The sequence below is a fragment of the Apostichopus japonicus genome, chromosome 20 (assembly GCF_037975245.1).
Source record: "Apostichopus japonicus isolate 1M-3 chromosome 20, ASM3797524v1, whole genome shotgun sequence".
Taxonomy (NCBI): Eukaryota; Metazoa; Echinodermata; class Holothuroidea; order Aspidochirotida; family Stichopodidae; genus Apostichopus; species Apostichopus japonicus.
Window position 1 is genome coordinate 18,515,565 of NC_092580.1, and position 12,319 is coordinate 18,527,883.

At 40.3% G+C, this 12,319-nt stretch overlaps 1 protein-coding gene across 2 annotated transcripts; it reads right to left on the minus strand.

The window, feature by feature from the left end:
• Positions 1-3,670: 3,670 nt before the first annotated feature.
• LOC139961704 (uncharacterized) lies at positions 3,671-9,715 on the minus strand. Of its 2 annotated transcripts, XM_071961115.1 has the most exons (4): positions 9,303-9,715; positions 9,114-9,268; positions 6,621-6,721; positions 3,671-5,756 (listed from the first exon to the last, which is right to left on the minus strand). In XM_071961115.1, the coding sequence occupies exons 2-4, from the start codon at positions 9,203-9,205 to the stop codon at positions 5,554-5,556; spliced, it is 396 nt and encodes a 131-aa protein (XP_071817216.1). In that variant the 5' UTR covers positions 9,206-9,268; positions 9,303-9,715; the 3' UTR covers positions 3,671-5,553. The 2 variants fall into 2 exon arrangements, with proteins under 2 accessions (XP_071817216.1, XP_071817215.1); XM_071961114.1 differs by having other exon boundaries at positions 9,114-9,714.
• Positions 9,716-12,319: the final 2,604 nt, after the last annotated feature.

Sequence of the window (12,319 nt, forward strand, 5' to 3'; positions counted from 1 at the left end):
CGGGAAGGGGGCATGCGGCTTGTAAAATAGAACAAAACATCACACACAAAACATTGGAGAGGATATTGTAAAGTTTCATAATATATTGAATGTCTCTAAATACTGTACATATTTACACACTACCTATATAGTCGGGCATTCCTTACACTATACACTGCTACGGGTCGGCCACTGCCTGTGAACCGGGCCCTGTGCATGTATCGGGCAGTGCTAAGATGTCGGGCAGTGCAAATGTGTCGGGCCTTGCGCAGGACGTTTGGCACGCCTTACATGTAATTCCTTACATGGTCCTACTCTTTTAACACAAGGCAAATTTAAGGCTGGCAGATAGGCCTAGTTTATCTTCTAAAAATAAGCTTGGGAAGAAGAGATGTAGGTTCTCTCTTCAATCCACCCGATTAGCACTGCTCCATAGTGTCATAGCGTCAGGGAGGACAATATATACATAATATTAGGCTATGCCCGCAGTAAAGACCTGACCAATCAACGGTCATTAAAGGGTGCATGAATACTCGCGCAAAAAGAAACGTCTAATGCCGGTAATCTGACCTAGTTTCGAATGAGGTGTAACATGTGTTAGACACCACCATCGATACCAGAAAATACGCACACAGCTTGCTACCTTCGGTAATTAGACACTAGTGTACAGTCAGTACATACAGCTGCTTTCAACACCCACAGCACAATGTACAAACGGTACAGCGATGGACATCTCAGGTCCAGCTAAAGATAACATGTATCACGTTTCATTACTGTCTGCATTTTGTAGCGACAAGCAGAAAACTTCACTTGCAAGCAACTTTTTCAGAGCGCGGCACTTGGTTTGGGCGAGTCATTGCCTTTACCTGTCTGAACCGCGACCAATGGGGGTCGACTCTCGACTCCATACTTCGTCCCTGCATAATATAAGCATGCATTACCTCCCATATTCCTCCCACCAGGGGCGGCGATCTGTTTCAAATATTGGGGGGGGGGGGGGACATTTGCGTGGATGCAGGCGAATTACTATCAAAGCGGAGCGCCACCATTGGTTGGCGCGCAGCGTACAAGAAAATTTCTGGTTTTGATAGCCCCCCAGATCACCGGAAATGGCACTTTTCGGGCTTGAAATTGACCAACCAGATGTACACTTTTGCCTGAGAAACCAAGTTTTTCCTTATAGTTTTTTTTTCATTCATAACCTTTTTTTCAAGATTGTCACCAGTCACACATCATGTTCGACCTCATTGCATCTCCTGTGGATCATTGCTTTTGTAGGTAATTCTACGTAACGCCCCACAATACCCATCAGCCCCACCTTTCAAGGTTTTAAGCCCATTATTTGTTCAGAATTTGAATAATAAATTCACTTCAAAACATACCCATAATGTTGTACAAAATTTCATCCATGGACAACCAATATAGAAAAACCCCCTCAACCCCTAACAGACCGGTCAAAATTGCACGAGAAGAGGGAAATATGATGAAGAATGTTGGTCAAGGAATTTTCGCAAATTCAGACACAGTTAAATTATCGGTGTACAAATATTAAAACCTCTTATAACGGTTACTATAAAACTTCGATATCATAAAAAATACCAAAAAAATATGCTCGAGGGGGAGGGCGGTCCCCACTCTTCATACCCCCTCCCTTGGCTACGCACCTGCGGTTAGAAATCTTGTAGGAAAGAGGCCAAATGGAAACCTGGTGAACCTATCTCGATGTGGATCATATACGTACTTACACAAGATGCAAACCAAATTTCATTACGGATGCGGTCCGTCTAGCTATTCATTTCGAAAAAAAGTAAAAACTACTTTCGGTCATATATAATAACAAATTGTGACACGGTTAGACAGGCGCCTTGCGAGGAATTTGCCAAGAGAGGGGCAAAGCTTGTACCCAGACTTTCTAAGCTTAGCGCCCCCATTAGTTGGCGCAAAGCGCAAAAGAAAATTTTGGCCGAAAATGCCTCCCAGATCGCTGGAAATGGCACTTCTCAGGCCTTGTAAGTTGCGTCTAAGCATTTTCTATTTTGAAATTACTAGCGATGTCATAAAAAAAATACAAAACATATGCTTAAAAAAAACTATGCCACCAAATATTGGGGGGGGGGGGATATTAGATACTATATCCCCCCCACCTAAAATATTGGGGGAACATGTCCCCCCCGTCCCCCCATGATCGCCGCCCATGCCTCCCACCCTACGTACCCTTCAAATAGATATGTTACCTCTACGAGCTCAACGGAAAGGTGACCTCTACAAACTAGCTTACGTATTAACCTATCGAAACCAGGCGGTTTTCGGTACAATATAGTTACGGTCCATTCCATTCACTTTTGCTTAGTGTCTTCCATGTTTCACCGAGGAGACTAACGTCGATTTGTAAAATAAAAAGAAGTAGTTATCAAGCATTTCTCATCGCCCAAAGTAACACATTGATTCGATTTTAATATCAGTTTCAGTCCACGCTTGTTTTATGCTTATTAGGTTACTCCTAGATGTTCATCTGCAAGTTTATCATGGTATTTAATCGAAAGATCTCTTTTGTGATATATAAAATCAACAAATCATTTTTTTTTTCTTTTTGCACATTTATTTTATTTGGAGGGAGACGTGGCCTTATAAACACGACCATCTTAATACAAGCTGTTTAAAGTATTTCAAGCCACTTGAGGTACACATGTTTAAAGGGGCATTCTCCCAAACTAATAAGCGGTAGCCTATAAAGGCATACAGTATGGATTGGTAATACTGTGTTTGAACGGTCTACGACTTACCAACATTTAACCAAAACAAAAATGAGACTGAAAACAGTTTTGAAAACTTAGCAATTTTTTGGCATGTTCACATTTTCACGGGGGCAATACTGAACAGCTGTTGTGACAGTGAAATTAAAGGAAATGCATAACAAGTAGATGTGCACTTAAAGGTGGGATCGCTCGTAATTTCCTCGTAAATTCTGTCCTTCACACCACCCGATTCAAAAATAATATCAATACTACCCTCTATCGGATCGTCGCTGTTGTCTCGTAATTTCTCAGCAATCCCGTATTTACGGCTAGTAAGCAATAAACGGGTTCGGTTACTTGAACGGTGGCCTTGGCGAAATTCCTGCATAGTTTCTTGTCTGTGGCAGTACAGGGAGTTGTTATGGAACAACTCCCTGGTCAGTAGTATGCGGTATTACGCCGCGTTTTCGTGTGTGTTGTGTGATACAAAACTCAGTGCTTTGTTTTACGTTCAGAACTTTTCACAACTAATGGGCTGTACAGTATAGGTTACGGTCGAGCTTTGCATCAGGCGTAATAGTTCGACCAGGGAGCTGCTACTCTAGCAGTTCCCTGCTTTTACTCTTTTAGGCCTACATGGTGAGCAGTCGAAGTCAAGAAACAGCTCAAGAAACTAATAGTTATGAACTTTATGTCTGATTCACGCTGACTGGTGTCACAAAAAGACAAACGCGAATGAGTGAAAAAATTGACTGAAGTGATTACAAACTATTGGGTATCAAACGTAAAGTCAAGTCCGTCATGTGTGAACAATTGGTATTTCAGCCAATTTAGGTATTAATTATACATAGACTGAGTCACAGCTTACATTGTATTTTATATATAAATTTTAGTTATATATCAGGAGGGAAAGACAAAGCATTTTATGTCATATACCATATACAGATAAATATGTATATTTAATTATTTTTGGACTCCTGGCAACGGGCCCTTTAGGCGATCACAGAGCACTTGCCCTAGCTGCACCCCGTCCTCCTAACCGGTGCACGTAAACCCTGTCCTTGCACCCCTTTGACCCGAATTAAAAAATAACGAAACTTGAACGGAAAAGGAAAGGAAAATACGTTGCCATAAGGGGCGGCTCCACCCTCTTTAGAAAGGATTGGCAAAAAGGGAATAAGTACATGAACAATAAACTAATAGTTATTTCCATTGAAAAGTGTCTCGCTGAGCATCGGCCGTCAAAGCAAAAAACTTTTTTTTTTCTAAATCACGTCAGTGTATTGCTTTCCAGCGTACTGTACTCCCAGAATTGACTATCCTGTTTCTTGTTCCGAACGGCTCCCAACGAAATGCCAAAAAGTCGGCAACGGGGTTGGGGTGGGTTACCCAGCTCCACCATGGGGCACCTCATCACGACTGACTCGAATTACAACTCGTAACTTTAACTGAAATTGGATTGAATTTAAAAAAATATATACTAGATGTCTGCATGGATCATACTTATCTATACTATTGTGTGACCATATAGGCGAACGGGCTCTATATAGTCAACCAGGAGAGACTGGGGGGAAACTTTTTTTCTTGCCACAGAAAATTAAACATTGCCCGGAAGTTCCTAGCACGATTAATTCATTTCAAACTTCGACGGCAATGAAGGACAAAGAGAACCGTATAGGCCTATGCCTGACTATAAGATCATTGAACCATCACGAACAACTCCGAATAATCTTCCATTTGCCGATTCATGACACTGGGAAGTAAGGGGTGGGGGGGGGGGGGTGGGGCTTTCCATTTGATCCGCAAGTATATTGAACGGTCACCACAACAAGGGTGTATAGCTTGGGACTAGCACGGGGAGACTTGTCAACCTTGTGAACTTTTTTGGGGGTGAGATGCGGGGGGGGGGGATTCGCAAACTAAAACATACAGGGTAAACAGAGGGGAGGAAAGAGGTCAAGAAAGAAAGCGTGAAAGACAGATGAAGGGATGGAGGAAGAAAGTAAAGAAAATGTGGAGATGGAGGCTAGGGGTAGAGATAGATATGATATGAAAGTACAGAGAGAAAAAAACCAAGAGCAGAAAAATGGAGATCACTGGGATACTGTCAAATACACAAGAAGAATATACAATCTAAATACTGGAATTAAATAATGCACCACATAAATACAGCTTTATGACATCAAGAAATCAAAGGGGAAGGATATAATGTTTCAAGGATGCTGGAAAATAAGACACAACAGAAGATGATTATGGTTTCTGATCTATTAGGCTTCTTCTCTCTACTGCTACCAGGATGTAAGAGACCACAGGGACTCGCACAACTCTTTAAGTTGTGATGACCTCTGACCCTTACTATGCCTAACTGTTATCTTGCCAGGAAATAAATACACCAGTGCATGAGAGGAGGTGAGAGACAGGACTGATTGATCGTGTCGATAGGGGTACATGTGATTCAAGAAGATAGATGTAAAGATTAGCATCGTTTGGACACTTCAAATGGGACCCCCTCCCCACCCCCCACACCCTCCCCCACGTTCAAATCATATCCCCTCCTGGCAACGGAAATGAACACCAGTATAAATAAACCGATACAGATATTTATACACGCTGTGCGTGTAGGCCTATATACAATAATATAAAGCTGGCCATTCTCTGATTGTTACTCCTTGATTGAATTTCCCCAACCTTGCCCACCTTGACTTAGAGGGTGGCCAAGCTCCTGATTCACAGTCATAGCTACTATCGAACAAAATGGACGAAAGCAATTTATCTCAATCTGGTGATGCAGATGTATCATTAGCTGCTAATCCAACATTTGTGAATGTCGCACAACCTGTCAACAAAAGTCTGGGAAAAGTGCTTGCCCCTGCCATATGTATGATCTCTTTTGTTCAGGATCATGTAAATGTGGCAATGTGTATTCGTATAGTCTGAGGTTTTTCTCCCATGCTGCTCCATATCTAATCCTACTGGTAACATTGGACAGAACATTGGCAGATGGCTTCTTGAGAGGTGTTGAAGTAACTGGATCAGGAGTATCTGTAGAGATTACATAAAACAAGAGTTACTAGATTGCAAGTATCCTGCTATAGCTTCTATGGCTGTGACTAAAAATATACCTTTTGTTTAGAACTTATCACACTTATGCAGCACTGGAAACTGATATTTCAATTTAAATGGTGTCATTGAGTTTAGAGGACATTGAAGTTACAAGTATGTTGGTGAAACCAAGACCACCCTCAAGAAGCAGTTCTAGTCACAAGTCAATACCATGAAAATGGAGACTCCAGTAGGGGAACACTTTCAGCTGCCCAATCATACCATTAAAGACATGTCCCAACAGGTAACTGAATTCGTAGACTAACCATCTCAGACATAGTACACCACAGCAGAGATAAAGTGAGCGGACGGAATGCCCTAGCACCATTCAACTGAATAGGCTCAATATACAGGAAGGACATGACTAACTTTATCCTGCTCCATCTCTGTATTCTGCTATAGTTTATTCGCCCTCTCTCCTTACTTAATCCTCGCTTTGTACTCCACAGTTTATCTAAATACCTCTGCTTTCACTGACTCCTTTTGTTCAATACACCATTAACTTCTTTCTTTGTGTTCACCATGTCCTCTCTGTTCCAGGCTCTATTGTGTCTCTTGAATTTACTGTTACTAGTCAGTTTGCCTCTAAAGAAGATCCTGATAATATCAGGCCCACTTACTTTTATAAATTTTCATACACATGTATGCTTTTTAGTGGATGAGCAATATGCTACCATTTTTTTCTTTTCTTTTGGAATTAAATGAGAATGAAATTGTATTATTTTTCTGATCACATCAGATCAGATAAGATTAGCACTGCTCTTCCAGTCTGTAATTCATGCAAGGATAAACATATAAATTTACCTTCTCCTTTCTGAGTGTCAACTGATCTTTCTGTGGTGACAGCTGCTGAGAATGCCTCTGTTTGACTTTCAGCATCTTTCCGGAAAAGATGCATTTGAAACCTATACAATGAAACCAAAAAAATTGTCCGTAAATCATATAACTGAAATAGTAATTTTACTGTACACCCCAAGCTTAATTGTATGCATAATGAATCTGGTAATGACCAAATCATTACAAACATACATGTTTTTATCATACCTACCCAAGAAAAAATATGAAAGAGAAAAGTAACAAACAAACACTTAGGCATATTTCAATAATAACATATTGTTAACCCACATTGATTTAAACCCAGATAAGGATGAGATATTCTTTCATACTCTTCTTCAACATATCCATAAACCGCGGTACCTTTCAAGAATTGTAAGGATAATTTTGTGTTGCCCAACTGCTTGCCCAACAACTTGAGCTCACATGTCAATGTAAAATTTACTATGTAAACTTCCTGTCTTAGTGAACTGATTGGTTTCATATCGCTAAAAGATGTCCAGTCTTTTGATGAGAGTTTGATGTACACTCATTATTTACCTACTGTGTAAACTTCCTGTTTATGTGAGCAGTTGGTTTCATGAGTGAGAATTGAGATGCTACTGTAGCTTACACCATGACATAAGCCCACCATTGTGAAAAATTCCTGTTTACACATGAATAGCTTGATTTCAGACTACCATTAATTTAACGCTAGATTACTCTCCACAAGAGATAGTTTCGGCCACCAAATTTAATAGATATTATAATTTTTGAACACTAAACATCAGATCATTCACAAGAAGCTGAACAAAAACAAGCATAGTATATACTGACTATATATAAAAAATATGATAACTTAGCACAGCATCATAAAGTATGAGCATCAGGCCTACACGCAAAAAAAAAACTGGTACTTTCTTACCTCCAGGCATGGCTATATAAAGGTTTATATAGGTATAGCTATATGTACTAATATGGTCCCTCAATTTGTGAGGCTAATTTACCTAACTTCTTGCATAGCAGTTGGGTTCCTTCAAAAATCCCAAACACAGATATGTACACATGATTGCTGGAATATTGGACAGACAGTCAGTAGATAACAGTATAACACCCTGTTGCCCAAATGAACCATTAAAACTTGATTGCATATATGCTGGCTGTGGCTGACCTTAGAAAAACCTAAGGTCTAGTTGCATACGCAGCGGTGTGAAAACATGTGAATCAGTTAGGAGTGATTCTAAATTATTTATGTAGATGTATTATTTTTATAGGAAAAATTGCAGGTCCATGTGGTTGTACTTGTACAGCACAGTAGGCCTTCCTCACTGGTGTATATTACAAAATTAGGGAATACAGTTACTATGAACACTAAATTCTGATTACTTATTACTAATACTATAGGCCTTACTCCTATGTTATATGCCCAGTTAATTATGACTGGGCATAGGTGAGGCTTTTCTTTCAAATGCTCATTCACAAGAATTATTCTTCAAACAAGGACAGCTGATAACAATTTAGAACCTGGAGGGGGTGGGGATGAACAGATCACCTAGGCCTAGTGGTTAGAAAATATATTTCCATCAATTTGTTGAGGCAAAAACAGTTTACTTTTTGGTGATGAGAAGGCCCAGCTTTCCATGGCATAAATATGAGGAGTGAAACTAAAGACCCCCAGTCCCTGTGAGTCTTCTTTAGGAAGGATATTTTAATTTTTAACTGTATACAGTACAAAGTGGCTATTCTTACAACTAGTCGTAAGAATAATTTCCGACTACGCATGGGCAGTTGCTATTTTTATGATTAGGAGTACTAATTTTACGACGATGAGTAACAATAACTTCCGGTTAGGGTTAGGGTTATGTTTAGGGTTACCTCTACTACATGCGCAGTTGCTTTATTTACTGCACTTGAATTTGCCTTTGTCGTAAGAATAGTTTATAATTGTTACGACTAGTCGTAAGAAACGGCCTATACAGTATCCTCATGACAAGCATTCACAAACAGTGATGATGATGACTCAGTAATACAACTTACTGCTATTTTGTGCTAGGATAAGTATGATAAGGTTAGCATACGCTAGGTCCATTGGAAAAATAATGAATGATAGGCCTAGTTACAAAGCCTAGGCTCATCAAATCATGTATGTTACAAATACAATAGCATAGACACTGCGAAGTTCGAACACCTAAGCCTTAAAATACCCCAAAAACTATCTTCATTTTATTGACAGATATGTACGTACATACTTGCGCACGGGTCATTTTGGAGAGGAAATAACTGTAGCTTCCTAGTTTTTAGTGATATTGGCTTTCGCTTGTAGGTTATCATGGTGAAATCGTGTATTTCTTAGGGGTGTCCGAACTTTGCAGTTTTCTGTACTTCGCAATACTGACAGTTACCTAGGACAATACCCTGTAGCCTAGTACTACTATGTACTAGTATTACCCTATACAGTTTTAGCCTAGCTTAGCAAATCATTACCTTTTTGTGTGATCCTGAAGCAAATGTTCTGCGAAATCTGCGTTGCTAACAGAAGTCAAATCGTGGACATGTTTGTAGAGTTCTTTCTCCATTTGCCAGTTTACGTAGGAACGTAGAAGATAGATCTTCGTGGCATCTCTTCGTCGCTGTTGTTCCTTTGCACTGCTGTTTTTGTCAGGTCCATGCAACAATGGCTTTCCTCCACTTGAACCTATACGCTCGTTCCACGATAAGGTCGTTTTCTTTCGCCCGATTCTCCTTGCCCTGATCCCTTTTCCATGATTGTCACTATACTCTAGTCTAATCGAATGTATTTGTACGAAAATCGTACAGTATTCTTTACTCAAAAGGCACACAAACAACAAACTATCGCGTACGAAAATCCTTTGCGGTAAACAGTATAATAATCTGAAATGCTGTGCTATAACATTATGTGTGCATGGGTACGGGCTTGTTACGCATACGCTTGCCTGTGCTATTCACTGATCTAAATTTGCCACCGAGGTCACGTGAGTTTTAGGGGTCCCATTAAACCTCGCTGAAACCTCGATAATGCCAGCGCCCTCAAAAAAAAGTCTACGAGCGATATCGCCTTTAAACATTCATCTGAAAAGGAGACGTTACCTATATACGCATGTTCAGTCACAGCCAGCTGCATGCTCTAATGGCGTTTCACGCGAAAAGGTCAAAATGTGAATGTCATTAAAGATGTAATACAACGACACGATCAAATTAATTTGACAGCTTTTCTTTTGTTTTATGAAAAAAAATATATAATTCTTCCGAGACGCGTCCATTCCTTTTTCTTTTTCCATATTTTTTTCTTTCTCGGTAACTTCGAAATTAGCCGTTGTGATGCAGGTGTTAACAAATCTTGCCCATGCAGTAGGTACGTGTATACCACCTGCTGTTTGATGCCATCCGTTTTATATCTAATTACCCTATCAAAGCTAATACAGGAATTCCTGATTACAGCTCAACTTCTGTCAAGACCCTGTGACATTTCTTTTGGCTAAGATTTTATTTTCTTTAGGCGTGTGGGCTAAGCTCACCAACTTGTATTCTGCGTTTTTTTTCACGACAATGTGATATTTCTTTTTAGAGTGTCTATTTTTGAGTGGAAGCAGTAACGGGAAGAGTGGGAGGGGAATGGGGGTGGAAAGGCGTTACCGCTAGGAACCCATACCACTATTAATTACCCCGTCTTGCCATGTGCCTGTCTGTACCTACCCACACGTTCTATTATGTATTTGTAAATGTTACATACAGTGTCGTAACCGCTGGGGTCATGGTGGCACGTGCCGCCTCCCTTCGCCTCCAACTTTCTTACAGGTTATTTATATTCTGTTGCAAAATTTTTGCCGTCACCGTTTCGTCATGAAAATTTCTGTGGGTGGTACTTTACCCCCTGCCCTACCCCACCCCTCTGGCTACCTCGCTGTTTCTCTTCGCCCCACCCCCCACGAACCATCGTGGTGAACAGCCACCGTTCCTAACGATGTTGTGAAGTATAATTGTTGTGATATGGCTGTACATTATATGAAAGTTTATTTATCACAAGTTTTACACTGCACTGAGCGCGTCAGTTCATAACGTTTCACATTGTCAAACTATACTGCACAGATGTACGCCAACACAGTATAATGTTACTGTGTACATCAAAGACATTTTTGTCCCTTATCAAATACGTCACCAGAAACACATGCATCCCATCCCACTCCTCTATAATCAACACCACTATCTTTCTCTACCTTACGGTACCCTGCAGAATGCTATACAGTGGTAGACCTATAAAGCCGTTATTACATATAAAACCAGTAGTTGGTTCCCAGAAAAGAAAAAAAAACCCTCTTATACACGTCTCCCATCCTTTCACCCCCCCCCCACTTTTCCTTCTCCGAAGAAAGAAGGTAATTCTCCTTTGCATGTCTTAGTTATAATCTAATATTATCTAAAAGACTTCCCCTGCTCCAATCATTTGCCGTCACCTTTATCCCCCCTGTACCCCAGGATCGGATTGACCGCCTTACTGATTTGAACCGGTTTGAGCCAGCGAAGGCGTAGATTTCCTTACGGTCGTAAAAGAAGCTAGTCTCCTACCACAGCCCCCCCCCCCCTTTCCAAGGTGCCAAACGCGACGTTTTTTTTTCAAGACTGCATCACCACCTGTTGAGTCACAAAGTCGATACACGATTTGTGCCTGAGACCGCCCGTGTCTTATCATTGTGCACCCTCCCGATGGGAAGTTTTGGTTAATGTCGTTTGACTCGTTCTATATATTTACTTGAGAGGAAGTTATAGACCCTTTATGATAACATCCTTCTTGCCTTATCGATCTGTTTCAAAAATCTTCAAGTTTATCTTTAACTGTGTACCTTTGCTGATGATCCGCATCTAAATATTTCCTACTTTTGTTTTTAAATTTTCAAACAGTGGCTCTGGAATTTAAACGTTAAGATAAACAGCATCTTGATGGAAACAAAAAATGAACCTCTTATCGTTACACTTTTTATTTTATTTTATAAAAGTCATTTATTTTGTCTTTAATTCAAGCTACAGCATGATCACACGTAGAGGTGAATTTCAGAATAATTGGAAATGATACAGAGTAATAACACATTGTCTATGAAGTAAGACAATGACATCAGCAACCCCGACAATAAGGATATTAACATTAATTGTACCCCCTTTTCACGATAATAATGACAACGTGCATGGCGACAGTGTACCATGAACTGTTGAAGAACCAAGGATGTGTGTTTGATTCAGAAGTACAGAGACGGATAATTGGGTAGTTACGTCATAATCTATACGGTATCTCAACAGTCCCGGATTCAGGGCCGAGCCGCGAGACATACACACATACGCACACATTCGCACAATAAGGCCGCCCAACAGTATTAATCGCCGTCTTATGAGACAGGTGGGTGACACGTTATATATCGCGTACGGTATATAGGCACTACGAGAGTCTGATCACGATATGAGTACCTGAGATATGTTTACGTGGTACTCAATAATACTGTAAAGGCATACTAAACACTGCAGTTATGTTCGTTGCGCAGCTCATATTCGTCACACATCTGCACAATTTATGTATATTTTGCATGAGGTGAGGTAAGGTCATACATATGCAGGGCATAATATCGTCAGATTCGGTTCACAAATACGGCTGATGTTATTTCAGACATGCTGGTACATAGTAA